Here is a 14,078-nt window from a genome sequence, read left to right on the forward strand (position 1 = left end):
GATAAATGAAAATCTTTTTACTTAAAATTATTTTTTAATTAAAAAAAAAGTGTCAGTTTCAACTTTCCAGGACAGCATCTCCAGGGGAATGTCTGGTGTTCTTGTTCTAGGATGCTTTTTCTTTCTCGTGGTTTCTGCCTCTTTTCATATTCCCCTACTTTCCCCCCAATATTAGTCTCAATCTGTGATTCTGGCTGCTGGGAAGACAAAATCAAGAGTCACCACAAGGAAAAGGCTGGTTTACCTTTTATGGAAGAGCCTTCAATATTTTGAATCACAGTCCTGGGCAAAACCACTCAACCAGCATTTGTTGTTTGGCATGTATGATACGAGTGGTGCCAGGAGAGCGCCAATCACACTGATTGATCCAAGTACTGAGAGTGAGGACAGTTACGGAGGAAGGGGAAGAGGGGGTCAGAGCAGATATTCATGACATCACACACTTCGACGGCGGAAATAAATGACAAAAGTTAAATAGGAGACATTAAAGTGAAGGAGGGCCCCAGTGAGTGGCTGGGGATGGGGTGTGACCCACAGAAGAGGTGCCTTTTGGAGTCCCAGGGTCATTGCCCTGCTTCCCCGACTGTCCATAGAGGGAACATCTTCCCTGCAGCTCCCAGGCCACTCAGGGATTCAGCTCCAGGTCGGTGATGTATTCCTGGACCCAGTCCTCACTGGGGTCGGCACAGACCTGCCGGCCTCTTTTCGTCTTGAAGCTGTGGAGAGCAGCAGAAGGGTTACACACTGGTGAGTGCAGCATTGGGGGGATCCTGAGCCCCCAGGGACCTCTCCCTCCTTCTGCCCCGGACATCTCAGGGCCTGTCCACATGCTCAAATCATGTCCCCTTAACTCTGGGGTTCACAGACCTTCCTGGGTCTCCTATGGGGATCCCCTCGGAAAGCCAGCATCGTTGTTTGGCAAATGAGAGAGGACAGCTTCCTGCTGTCACCCCTTCCCTCTCCTTCCTCTGCCCAGGGGCAGACCCTCAGGACCCTCTGCAGGCCCCAAACCAGGTGAGAAAAGATGGCAGGGGCCCCCCTGGTGTCCTGAGCTCCGAGGAGGTGCCTCAGACCCCCAGGCTTCTTCCCCAGGGCAGGCAGGAAGGCTGGCCCTTACATGATGCCGGGCTTGGAGCACTGGCTGCTGGTCTCATAATAGTCATCCACGAATTTGCGTGGGATCTGCCGGGAGACGAAGGAGAAGCAGCAGGCGGTCGGGGTGTTGGCACCAACTGTGAGAGAGGGGACAGACCGTGGTAAGTCCTTGTTCAGGGGGAAAGGCAGCCAGCGGCCCCTCGAGGGTCAGGCAGACCTGCAGGAGGCAGTGCGGGGGGTGGGGGTGGGGGTGGGGGAATCCAGGAGGAAGTGGTGTTATTTCAACTGGATTCCAGAGGAGACCAAAGGCTACACTGGGAGCCCACTGGACACAGATTCCAGCTTTTGTCAGAATCCCACCTGGGCCTCATTTTCCCAGGAATCCATAAAATGGGCCTCCCCACCACACTCTCTCAGAGCCAGAGAATAGAACTGTTAAAATCCCCTTTGGGCAGGAAAACTCTGCTCAGGAAATAGTGTCTGAAGTCTCTCTGAAGCTCTCTACTTAAGGGCTCAGGTGAAAGACTTCGGCACTGTGGCCCAAGCCCCGGCCAAGTGTTGGGGACAGGCCAGAAGGAAGGGAAGGCGGACTCACGGCTGGCAGAGCAGGTGTGGGCAGAGAGGGCCGCGGTGAGCAGCAGGACAGCCAGGGCGGCCACGGGGACCTCCATGATGCTGGGCGGGTGAGAGAGTCAGGTGGGCCCAGTGGAGCTGGACTCGAGACTTGAAGCTGCAGCCTCCTGCTGGGGTCTGGGCTGTGTCCTCTCTTTATAGGCAGCCTTGGGACACTAGAGGACGGAAACTTGTGGAGACCGAGGCGGGGGGTGTGTTTTTTGTCACAGCGTTGGTATCATGCTGTGAGTGGCAGAAGCCAGCAAAGCTTCGGGTCACCACAAGGGCTCAGCGTATTTGCAGGAACGCTCGTGTTGCTTACTTGATGGGGAAATGGTTTCCCCAGTGAGAGGAGGTGAGAGGCTGGTGTGACCCTGTGACAAGGTTATGTGGTGCTTTCTCATAAGGGCAGGTCTGTACACCAAGCATCTCCCCACAGAGCTGAACCTTCTGGGACCCACCCCCAGCTGTCCCGACAACACAGCTCTGACCTAGACGATAATACCACGGAGTCTTGAGAAGCCCCCCAACCCAAGCTAAAAGCACATCCTGGGTGGGGACAGATCTGGGGAATACTCAGCTGCAGAAGGGGCCGGAGTGAGGCTGGCCTTTCAGACTTTGGCTCATTCCTCAAACATTGTACCTTAAGCTTTTGATTGCGAGGCATCCATTTCAAAGATATCCATCTGGAATAAGCACATCCCCCGATACAGAACTAGATGATGGGCGAGGCTGCCCTACCCATGGAGTTCCCCTTTTAGAAAGTTCTGGATGACCTAGATAACTGACCATTTGAGTGGCTTCCCTTTTCCCTTCCACACTTTCTGTCTTATCTTTTAAATTCACCAATTAAGAGTGAACATGCAATACCCTGGGCACCCCACCCTCACCCCAATAAAAGCAGAGCCCAGGTCTGAGCTCTCTCCCTCTGTGAGACCTTGCTGTGTGGCCTCAGCAGTTCCAGGTACCCTCCAGGACGGTGAGTAACAAACCTTGTCTTTTCAAACTCCCCTGATGGTTGTTGCTGAGGTGTGTGTTGCAATCACAGTAAGAACCACAATGGCTGATGCAGCTTCAACTTTGGCTCCAGTTGGGAAATGTCAGTGGGGCTCCCACAAAAAATATAGCTCAGGTGAGTGCCTGCAGGCATCACCATCAACAGGCTGAGGCTGACACAAGACCGCTGGTCTCTGGGTTAGCTGGACTAACTGGGAGCTAATATGAGGAGCTTTAAAATGTTGTTACTCTTTGAATAGCAAAGCTCTCTGCCATGCATTGGAGAAGGAAATGGCAACCCACTCCAGTGTTCTTGCCTGGAGAATCCCAGGGACAGGGAAGCCTGGTGGGCTGCCGTCTATGGGGTCGCACAGAGTCAGACACGACTGAAGTGACTCAGCAGCAGCTGCCAGGGACCTATCCTATGAACATAAACACAATGATGAGATTGTATGCATAATAGTGTTTGTTACAGCTTATTTATAATAGTTAAAAGATGTCTTACAATTACATGAGGTATATTCACCTCTTGTAATAATAATTCACCATTAGAAACTGTGAAAGTAAAGAAATTATACTTTCTTTAAGTAACAATGACATTTCCTATTTCCTTATTGTAAAATCAAGGAGAAAACTCCAGGGTTTGTCTGGTAGCTCAGTGGCATCATTAAAAACTCTTTAACATCTCCCCTTCCCACATCATTTCGTTGGCTTTTTTTCTTTGGGCTTTCATCTCATGGTGCTAACATGGCTGCTGCTGTTCAGGCATCAGTTCAGTTCAGTTCAGTTGCTCAGTTGTGTCTGACTCTTTGCGACCCCATGAACTACAACATGCCAGGCTTCCCTGTCCGTCATCAACTCCCAAAGCTTGCTCAAACTCATGTCCATCATGTCGGTGATGCCATCCAACCACCTCATCCTCTGTCATCCCCTTCTCCCCTTGCCTTCAATCTTTCCCAGCATCGGAATCTTTTCTAAGGAGTCAGTTCTTTGCATCAGGTGGCCAAAGTATTGGAGTTTCAGCTTCAGCATCAGTGCTTCCAATGAATATTCAGGACTGATCTCCTTTAGGATGGACTGGTTGGATCTCCTTGCAGTCCAACGGACTCTCAAGAGTCTTCTCAAACACCACAGTTCGAAAGCATCAATTCTTTGGTTCTCAACTTTCTTTATAGTCCAACTCTCACATCCATATATGACTACTGGAAAAACCATAGCTCTGACTAGATGGACCTTTGTTGACAAAGTAATATCTCTGCTTTTTAATAATGCTGTCTAGGTTGGTCATAACTTTTCTTCCAAGGAGTAAGCATCTTTTTATATCATGGCTGCAGTCACCATCTGCAGTGATTTTGGACCCCCAAAAAATAAAGTCACTGTTTCCACTGCTTCCCCATCTATTTGCCCTGAAGTGATGTGACCAGATGCCATGATCTTAGTTATTTGAATGTTGAGTTTTAAGCCAACTTTTTCACTCTCCTCTTTCACTTCATCAAGAGGCTCTTTAGTGCTTCTTCACTTTCTGCCATAAGGGTGGTGTCATCTGCATATCTGAGGTTGATATTTCTCCCGGCAATCTTGATTCCAGCTTGTGCTTCATCCAGCCCAGCATTTCTCATGATGTACTCTGCATATAAGTGAAATAAGCAGGGTGACAATATACAGCCTTGACGTACTCCTTTTCCTATTTGGAACCAGTCTGTTGTTCCATGTCCAGTTATAACTGCTGCTTGCTGACCTGCATACAGATTTCTCAAGAGGCAGGTCAGGTGGTCTGGTATTCCTATCTCTTAAATTTTCCAGACTTTGTTTTGATCCATACAGTTGAAACTGGACATGGAACAACAGACTGGTTCCAAATAGGAAAAGGAGTACGTCAAGGCTGTATATTGTCACCCTGCTTATTTAACTTATGTGCAGAGTACATCATGAGAAACACTGGGCTGGAAGAAGCACAAGCTGGAATCAAGATTGCCAGGAGAAATATCAATAACCTCAGATATGCAGATGACACCACCCTTATGGCAGAAAAGGAACAAGCACTAAAAAGCCTCTTGATGAAAGTGAAAGAAGAGAGTGAAAAGTTGGCTTAAAGCTCAACATTCAGAAAACGAAGATCATGGCATCTGGTCCCATCACTTCATGGGAAATAGATGGGGAAGTAGTGGAAACAGTATTTGGCTTTATTTTTCTGGGCTCCAAAATCACTGCAGATGTGACTGCAGCCATGAAATTAAAAGACGCTTACTCCTTGAAAGGAAAATTATGACCAACCTAGACAGCATATTAAAAAGCAGAGACATTACTTTGTCAACAAAGGTCTGTCTACTCAAGGCTATGGTTTTTCCAGTAGTCATGTATGGATGTGAGAGTTGGACTATAAAGAAAGCTGAGTGCAGAAGAATTGATGCTTTTGAACTGTGGTGTTGGAGAAGACTCTTGAGAGTCCCTTGGACTACAGGGAGATCCAACCAGTCCATCCTAAAGGAGATCAGTCCTGGATGTTCATTGGAAGGACTGATGTTGAAGCTGAAACTGCAATATTTTGGCTACCTGATGCAAAGAGCTGACTCATCTGAAAAGACCCTGATGTTGGGAAAGACTGAAGGCAGGAGGAGAAGGGGACGACAGAGGATGAGATGGTTGGATGGCATCACCGATTCAATGGACATGAGTTTGGGTAAACTCCGGGAGTTGGTGATGGACAGGGAGGCCTGGTGTGCTGCGATTCATGGGGTCGCCAAGAGTTGGACACGACTGAGCGACTGAACTGAATTGAACTGACATAGCCAAAGGCTTTGGCATAGTCAATAAAGCAGAAGTAGATGTTTTTCTTGAACTCTCTTGCTTTTTCGATGATCCAACAGATGTTGCCAATTTGATCTCAAGTTCCTCTGCCTTTTCTAAATCCAGCTTGAACATCTGAAGTTCACAGTTCACATACTGTTGAAACCTGGCTTGGAGAATTTTGAGCATTACTTTACTAGCGTGTGAGATGAGCGCAACTGTGGGGTACTTTGAGCATTCTTTGGTATTCCCTTTTTTGGGGAATAGAATGAAAACTGACCTTTTCCAGTCCTGTGGCCACTGCTGAGTTTTTCAAATTTGCTGGCATATTGAGTGCAGCACTTTTACAGCATCATCTTTTAAAATTTGAAATAGCTCAACTGGAATTCCATCACCTCCATTAGCTTTGTTCATAGTGATGCTTCCTATGGCCCACTTGAGTTCACATTCCAGGATGGCTGGCTCTGAGTGATCATACCATCGTGATTATCTTTTTTGGAGGTCGTTAAGATCTGTTTTGTATAGTTCTTCTGTTCTGTGTATTCTTACCACCTCCTCTTAATATCTTCTGCTTCTGTTAGGTCCATACCATTTCTGTTCTTTATTATGCCCATCTTTGCATGAAATGTTCCCTTGGTATCTCTAATTCTTTTGAAGAGATCTTTAGTCTTTCCCATTCTGTTGTTTTCCTCTATTTCTTTGCACTGATTCCTGAGGAAGGCTTTCTTATCTCTCCTTGCTATTCTTTGGAACTCTGCATTTACATGGGTGTATCTTTCCTTTTCTCCTTTGCCTTTCACTTCTCTTCTTTTCTCAGCTATTTGTAAGGCCTCATCAGACAACCATTTTGTCTTTTTGCATTTCTTTTTCTTGAGGATGTTCTTGATCCCTGCCTCCTGTTCAATGTCATGAACCTCTGTCCGTAGTTCATCAGGCACTTTGTCTATCAGATCTAAGCCCTTGAATCTATTTCTCACTTTCAGTATATAATTGTAAGGGATTTGATTTAGGTCATACCTCAGTGGTCTAGTGGTTTTCCCTACTTTCTTCAATTTAAGTCTGAATTTGGCAATAAGGAGATCATGATCTGAGCCACACAGTCAGCTTCCAGTCTTGTTTCTGCTGACTGTATAGAGCTTCTCCATCTTTGGCTGCAAAGAATATAACCAGTCTGATTTCAGTGTTGACCATCTGGTGGTGTCCATGTGCAGAGTCTTCTCTTGTGTTGCTCAGGCATCAGGTCTTCACAGAAAGCCTCATCCACAGGTATAGGAGGGAGTCTCAGAGAGGCAGAGAAAAAGCAGTGTTACTACTGCTTTTAATTTAATTTTTTAACATAATTTGTGATACTAACTATAGATTACCCTCAAAAGTAGTAAAAATTGATTTTAAGTATATAGAAAATAGAAAAATATTGTTTCATTTCTGAAAGTTGGGTAGGCAGCATGGCAACTGTAAGTAAGAATGTGAGGAGTTTTCATCTACATTCTTCCTGTCTTATTGTGGCCTAAATGAATTCTGAGGCTCATCTAAATACAATGTCTTTGCTTAAAGGTAGGGAAAGTTCTATTACCCAAACTTAACCACTATTAACTTGGTTTATTTCTTTCAAGTGCAGTTTTCCCTAGGCTTTTGATATTTCAGTTACTTACTTTTTACCAGGGGAAGGGACATAACTGTAGTCATGATATGGATGTGTCAAGGGAGTGTATGTTCCTCGGTTTTTGTCTTGTCACAACAAAGATTTGGAGTGACGGACATTAAGGCCCCCCTCGGCGTGTCATAGCTCTTGGGTCTTGGACAGATGGTATTATAGCTCTCAGGTCTTGAGCGGACCGTGTTATAGCTCTTAGACAAATCAGTGTTACAGCTCTATTTTATTTAGAAGATAGCAGGAAAATCCATCTTTGAGGCGTGAGGGCACATCGACCCAAAGACATGAAGAGAAGAGCGCCCCAGCGCGCGGGGGAGAAAGAGAGAGAGAGAGAGAGCTAGCTTTGGCTCCTCTTTTTATATGTTTCCCTCCCTGGGCCTGTCCTATGTAAATTGGGTCAGCCAGGAGTGGTGTTTGTTTTACCTGAGGTCCTCACTCGGGTCCTCTGACCTTCCTTTGTTCTATTTTCACCGGCTTTTCCCTTTCTTGTTTTTTAGCCACTGCCATTTTGGACTCCTTTTCCCTATTCTACCTACCTAACAGATGCAATTTGTAGTTTTGTTATTTATACTTAACATTACAAGACTTTCCCAAATCATTCCAGTATTTTTAAGAGCTGCTTAATTTACTCATCCATCAACATAGTGCATTAATATTATCATGTGCTACTGTAGCTCATTTGGACTGTTTTTGATTTTTATTTGCTATAAATACACTGCACCAAATATCTATATGCATAAAACTTTTCGACAAATGACGTGTTTTCCCATAGGATATTTTTCTAGTTGTAGACTTTCTGGGCCAGAAAATAAAGACATTTAGGGCTCCTGATCTATAGAGACACCCTATGTCTAATGTGTGTTCATTTCTATACCCAACTGTTAAACAAGATGATGGCATATTGTGGGGACTGGTGAACGTTTGATGAATGGGAAAAGTGGATTTAAAAGCTGACTTCATCTACCATGGTCGTGTCTGTAGCCCAGACTTCCCCAATTCCATTCTGTCCATCTGAGTCTGGATCAAACATGGCTCAGGCTACTGAAGACTCGATGGCATCAGTAGATATGTCATAGTCAAAACACCTTGAAGAACATTAGAAACGTCTGCTCTGAGAAAAGCAAAAGGGAATGGTATGATCCATAAAGCTCTGTTCATGGTAGAAGACCAGCTAAGCTTGGTCCCTTAATGACGGCAACTCCTGGCTCCCCCACCTCCTTGTTTGTGAATCATTTCCTCTGAAGCGGTCCGAGCAACATGATGTCATGGTCCTTTTCACCCAGGATGCGGTTTCCAGTGGGACTTGTGTGCTCAGAGTGCTGTGACATTACCCGTAGGTGTCACCCTCTATGATCAGAACAGCTGCAGCAGAGCATCAGATCTGCTCTGTGGGAGGAACTATTAATCTGTAGATTTTTCCATGTCCTTACGGCTCTGACACTAGCATCATCTCACCTCCTGTCACTGGCAAAAAACTTTCCAGCCAATCAGCCCCCAAAAATGAGCAACTGGGCTCTTCTTGGATGCTCTGAACCTCTGTGTGACCCCAGGGACCCCAACATGTGCAACTCATAACAAGACACCATGCAGCAACTTCCCCTCTGATCACGCCCAGCCTCCAGCTTCTCATGCTCTAGAGTTGCCTATAAAGGGACAAGGATACAGGATGGACTCCCGAAGGATGGAGGCAGCAGCACTTGCCCCATTCTATCTTGGCTTTGCCCTCTTCCTGCCCATCATCAATGATTTCCCCACGCAAGTCCCCATGCTGCCCTAGTCAACCATCTCCTCACCACAAGCCTCAGTTCACGAGTCTTGTCTGTATCACAAGACTCAACTCTCACCCTTTCTTCCTTTTAAAATTGCTTCTCACTGCTCTGGACAGATGTCTAAACCACATCACTTAAGCCTATGGGTTGAGATTCCCCACATGAAAGCAAAAAACTTCACAGAAGCTTTCAAAATGCTCCAAGCTGTTTCCCAAACTTCCCAAAAACTTGTAGCTCTCTTAGATAGGCAGAAGAGGACTAGGACCCACTTTTAGTGGGGAAAATTAAGGTCTAATGCATTCATTCAGTTGAGTGCAGTCACTCAGGCATGTCTGACTCTTTGTGACTCCATGGACTGCAGCACGCCAGGCTTCCCTGTCCATCACTAACTCCCAAAGCTTGCTCAAACATGTCCATCGAGTTGATGATGCTATCCAACCATCTCAACCTCTGTCGTCCCCTTCTTCTGCCTTCAATCTTTCCCAGCATCAGGGTCTTTTCCAAGGAGTCAGTTCTTTGCAACAGGTGGCCAAAATATTGGAGTTTCAGCATTCATTAACAAGATGCAAATGCCAGGTTTGATTGGTTCCTAGGATGAGCCAAATGACAGAGCCCCTCGACTCTCCCAAGGAGCTCCACTCTTCGGGTGATGTACAGAAGGTGGCATCTTGCTAGCAAATGTCTCTATGGACCAGATGAAGTTCCCCCGAAAGAGACGAACAGGGGCTCCCTGCTCCAATAGCTATATTCCCTGAAGAGGGAGCCAGAGACTGAGAACAAGACAGGAAGAGATTCAAAACAGTAATTCACGGTCAAGAAGAAATGCTGAATTTACTTGGTTCATTTTGTGCCCTACTCTGCAGGCCCTGAGCATTAACATCTCCACCAACTTCTGGCCGGCCGCCCTCCAACGGGGGAAGAAATTGACCTGGCTTTTGATTGTAGCTCTTTTGAAGTGGCTCTTGATTGCCACTTCCTCATGGTTAGGGCAGACACCTCAGTGCCTGCTGTTTCTCTTATTTCTATCCAGATTCACCACAACTTTGTTGATGATCATGGTAGTACCCCCAGCCCGTGCTCCTACCCTGGTATCATATCAGGATCATTCCTGCTTCCTAGAGACAGGCAAGGCTTGTGGAGGAAGACAACCCATGGGACATGGGATGAAAAGCAGATAAGCACAGATAGTAGATTTATTTCTTTCTGTTTTTTCCTCTTCCCAGGATGTTTTCTGCATCTTGCTTTTTAATATTTAATATTAAAAATCAAGTCTGTCATGGGCATAGGGAACAAACATATGGTACCATAGAGGAAAGGGGAATGGGATGAATTGGGAGATTGGGATGGACATATATACACTACTATGTATAAAATAGATAACTATTGCATATCTACTATAGCACAGGGAAATCTACTTGATGCTCTGGGTGACCTAAATGGGAAGGAAATTAAAATAGAGGGGACATATGTAAACACATAGGAGATTCACTTTGCTATATAGCAGAAGCTAACACAACATTGTAAAGAAACTATCAGTTCAGTTCAGTCACTCAGTCGTGTCCAACCCTTTACAACCCCATGAATCACAGCACACCAGGCCTCCCTGTCCATCACCAACTCCTGGAGTTCACTCAAACTCATGTCCATCGAGTCAGTGATGCCATCCAGCCATCTCATCCTCTGTCGTCCCCTTCTCCTCCTGCCTCCAATCCCTCTGAGCATCAGGGTCTTTTCCAATGAGTTAACTCTTCGCATGAGGTGGCCAAAGTATTGGAGTTTCAGCTTCAGCATCAGTCCTTCCAATGAACACCCAGGATTGATCTCCCATAAAAATTAATGCTAAAAAAATTAAGTCTGTTCTTGTCATTCTATTTGTTTAAGAGGCTGGCTTTAGGATCCTATACATTAGCCTTTATGTCTATCAGTGGATTTATTCTATTATTCCAACATTGTAGAGTATGTAGTTTAGTGTCAATTATTTTATCATAGATTAGCTACCCCAAATAACACTGTCTTTAAAATTTTCCCCATTTATGAGTGCATTTCCATAAAATAGATTCTGAAAAATAGAATTTCTGGTTCAGAGTATAGACATTTTTACATCTGCTGACCCTCATCCAGCATTAAATCCAGACTTTATTGTAGGGCTGCAATGATTATTTGGCAAATAGTCCAGTTACTGGAAAGCTAATCCTGACTTTCACCACCCTTGCACCTCCAGGCTTTCCAATTCTGTTCTTTCCATCTAGGAAGTGGTTAAGCTCAGCGTATCCTTCTTGAGGCTCAGTGGAGTTTTTACACGTCACATTTAGACACTTAGGACAATTATGGGAGTCTATCAAGGCACCCTCGGAGAAGGTGATGGCACCCCACTCCAGTACTCTTGCCTGGAAAATCCCATGGATGCAGGAGCCTGGTAGGCTGCAGTCCATGGGGTCGCTAGGAGTCGGACACGACTGAGCGACTTCACTTTATTTTTTCACTTTCATGCATTGGAGAAGGAAATGGCAACCCACTCCAGTATTCTTGCCTGGAGAATCCCGGGGACAGGGGAGCCTGGTGGGCTGCTGTCTATGGGGTTGCACAGAGTCGGACACGACTGAAGCGACTTAGCAGCAGCAGCAGCAGCATCAAGGCACCCTGCTCTATGAAAGAAGGCTGTGATCACTCACTTCAGAGAGAAATCTGTCACATGGAAAGGAAACAGCTAAGGCTGATCCCTGGGCGGTGCCAACTTCTAGTCCACCATCTGGAGAAACAACTTTCTCATAAGCACCAAGCAAATTAGTAACTGAACTATGTGTTATGTGCTCCCTGAGCTCCTCTGGTAATCAAAGGCAGCCCTGCGTGGTGCAACTCACAGGACATGACTACACTTAAAATTCCACCATAGACACCTCTGACTTTTATATTTCCACAGCCCAGGGCATCCAGAAAAAGAAGAGAAGACAGCTCACATCCAAGAAGGAGACAAGCAGAAGTGAGTTCCCAAGCCCCTTCTCAGCTCTGCCCACACTCTTCTGCCTGCCTGTCCAGCATCATGAAGGTCCTCGTGGCTGCTGTCTTTGTCCTCTGCACTGTGGCCCTCTGCTCCTGTGCACGAAGTAAGTCTGCTATCCATTGTCAGTTGCTACTCATACTGTAGTCCGAAGTCCAGCCCGAGTGCTGTGGCTTAAGAACCCTTGTGTGAAATTAAAGAACATTGAATGGGGTTTCGAAAATGACACGGTTGCTTTTTTCAAGAAGCTTCAAAAGGAGTGCATTAATTTGGGCTGCAGGTTGGAGTTAGGAGAAGTTTTATCCTACTTTTTAGGTGAGAAACTTGAAGTCTAACATGTTTGCTTGTTAGCATGAGGTAGAGGGGGGCTTCCTCGGTGGCTCCATGGTAAAGAATCTTGACTGCAATACAGGAGATGCTTGAGATGCTGGTTTGATCCCTGGGTTGGAAAGATCCCCTGGAGGAGGGCATAGCAATCCACTTCATTAGTTTTGCCTGGAGAATCCCACAGACAAAGGATCCTGCTGGGCTACAGTCCATGGGGTCACAAAGAGTCAGACATGACAGAAGTGACTTAGCATGCACTTATGCTTTAATTGATCAGGAAAACATTTCCACAAAGGAAGCTGGGAGTAGGGAGTAGATGTTCTAGGGTTTAGTTCCCTGTAGAGAAAGATAGAGATCAAATGAAGAGACAAATCCAAAGACAAGACTAGGGATATTAATGAGAAACTAGCAAATGAAAGAATCAAATGATTTCCAGTTTCCTTTGCCCACCATGTGTTCCTGACCCTCTGGGGCTTGTCTTTGCTCCTGCGTAACTGTTATTCTTATTCCTGTACAGAAAGGGTTCACACCCCACCCACTTGCTGCTTCACCTACACCTCTGGGAAAATCCCCCGTGGAAATGTGGTTAACTATTTTAAGACCAGCAGCAACTGCCCCAAATCTGGTATCATGTAAGTGTCAGTCCTCCTGTTCAACCCTGGGGAGACTCAGGACATGGAGGCGAGGGTGAGGGGTATCCATAGGGGTCAGAGCAGGGAGCAGATCTCAAGAGCACCAGTTCATGGCAAAGGGTCATCCTGGGAAGGTGCTCAGCACTCTTGGGCCTTTTGTCCATACTGGACACAGGGAGAGGTCAATGGGCTGTCTCCTGACATGGGATGAGGCTTGCAGGGAGCCAGGGAGGATGTGGCCAGAAGTGGAGGGAAAAGAGGAAAGGAAGGTGGCAGCAGAAAGGAGGTGGCCTGAGGTTATCTCCATAAATCCCATAGGGATGAAGATGCAGAGGCCACAGGTGGTCAAAACCATCCCTACTCATTCTCTGTACTATACGTCTGCCCTCTCCACAGCTTCCTCACCAGAAGGGGCCTATCTGTCTGTGTCGATCCTGCTGATAGCTGGGTCCAGGAATACATCAGGGACCTGGAGAAGAGCCCCTGAGTGGTCCAGAAGGAACCTATTGAAATGTGGGCAGAGACTGGGCCTCAGGGACCTGAGCAAGGGGACTGCAAGCCCGGAAGTTTCCTCTCCCATGAGTCCCTCTCCCCTCCACTCACCACATTCTGGAAACTTTCTTTACTTTAGTTAAACTACTGAAATGTAAATTGTTTTATTCATTTGATGCTTTCTCTGAGAAATCCTATGATGCCCTCTCATTCCCAAGCCCCTTCCCAGTCAATCACGCGGAGGCTGATGAGTAATGATTTATACTCTGTCTCTGGCTACACATCCATCAACAGATGCTTATTGAGTTTTTCTGAGACTTTTCCTCTGTTAAAAATGTCAGAATAATAAAGATTATTTTTATTTCTTAAATATATTTTAGACTTATGGCTTCACTTTTTTTTCCCCCTTGACAAATCAGTTTCATTGGTTGGAAAGAATAAGAAAGAATGCATAGAGGCATCTGAGCAGAAAGGGAAGTCAAGAGAATGAGGATACGTGTCATTTCAACCACACCAGCTTTATACCAGAGAAATACTTCTTGTAGTTCAGAAAAAAAGCAAAGGATTGAAAACAAATGTAAACTAATGTGCAGCAAGGAAATTCATCACTTAAATAACACCAAAGCAAAGCATTCGATCATGTGTATTTAAGCTTTCTTAAGAATAAGGACTAACAGCTTTTGAGGACTTACTATGAACCACGGTCTATACTAAGG

General features: G+C 45.7%; 2 protein-coding genes across 2 annotated transcripts; one reads left to right on the forward strand and one right to left on the reverse strand.

Annotated features, from left to right (window-relative positions):
• Positions 1-234: 234 nt before the first annotated feature.
• On the reverse strand, positions 235-2,515 carry LOC133231778 (C-C motif chemokine 3-like). The gene is made up of 3 exons (XM_061390339.1): positions 1,691-2,515; positions 1,118-1,232; positions 235-716 (listed from the first exon to the last, which is right to left on the reverse strand). The coding sequence occupies exons 1-3, from the start codon at positions 1,764-1,766 to the stop codon at positions 626-628; spliced, it is 282 nt and encodes a 93-aa protein (XP_061246323.1). The 5' UTR covers positions 1,767-2,515; the 3' UTR covers positions 235-625.
• An 84-nt stretch (positions 2,516-2,599) lies between these two features.
• Positions 2,600-13,736, forward strand: LOC133231780 (C-C motif chemokine 3-like). The gene is made up of 4 exons (XM_061390341.1): positions 2,600-2,686; positions 11,834-12,017; positions 12,756-12,870; positions 13,267-13,736. Exons 2-4 carry the CDS (start codon positions 11,954-11,956, stop codon positions 13,355-13,357), a joined length of 270 nt encoding a protein of 89 aa, XP_061246325.1. The 5' UTR covers positions 2,600-2,686; positions 11,834-11,953; the 3' UTR covers positions 13,358-13,736.
• The last annotated feature ends 342 nt before the right edge of the window (positions 13,737-14,078 follow it).

Source organism: Bos javanicus, chromosome 19, assembly GCF_032452875.1.
Source record: "Bos javanicus breed banteng chromosome 19, ARS-OSU_banteng_1.0, whole genome shotgun sequence".
Lineage (NCBI taxonomy): Eukaryota > Metazoa > Chordata > Mammalia > Artiodactyla > Bovidae > Bos > Bos javanicus.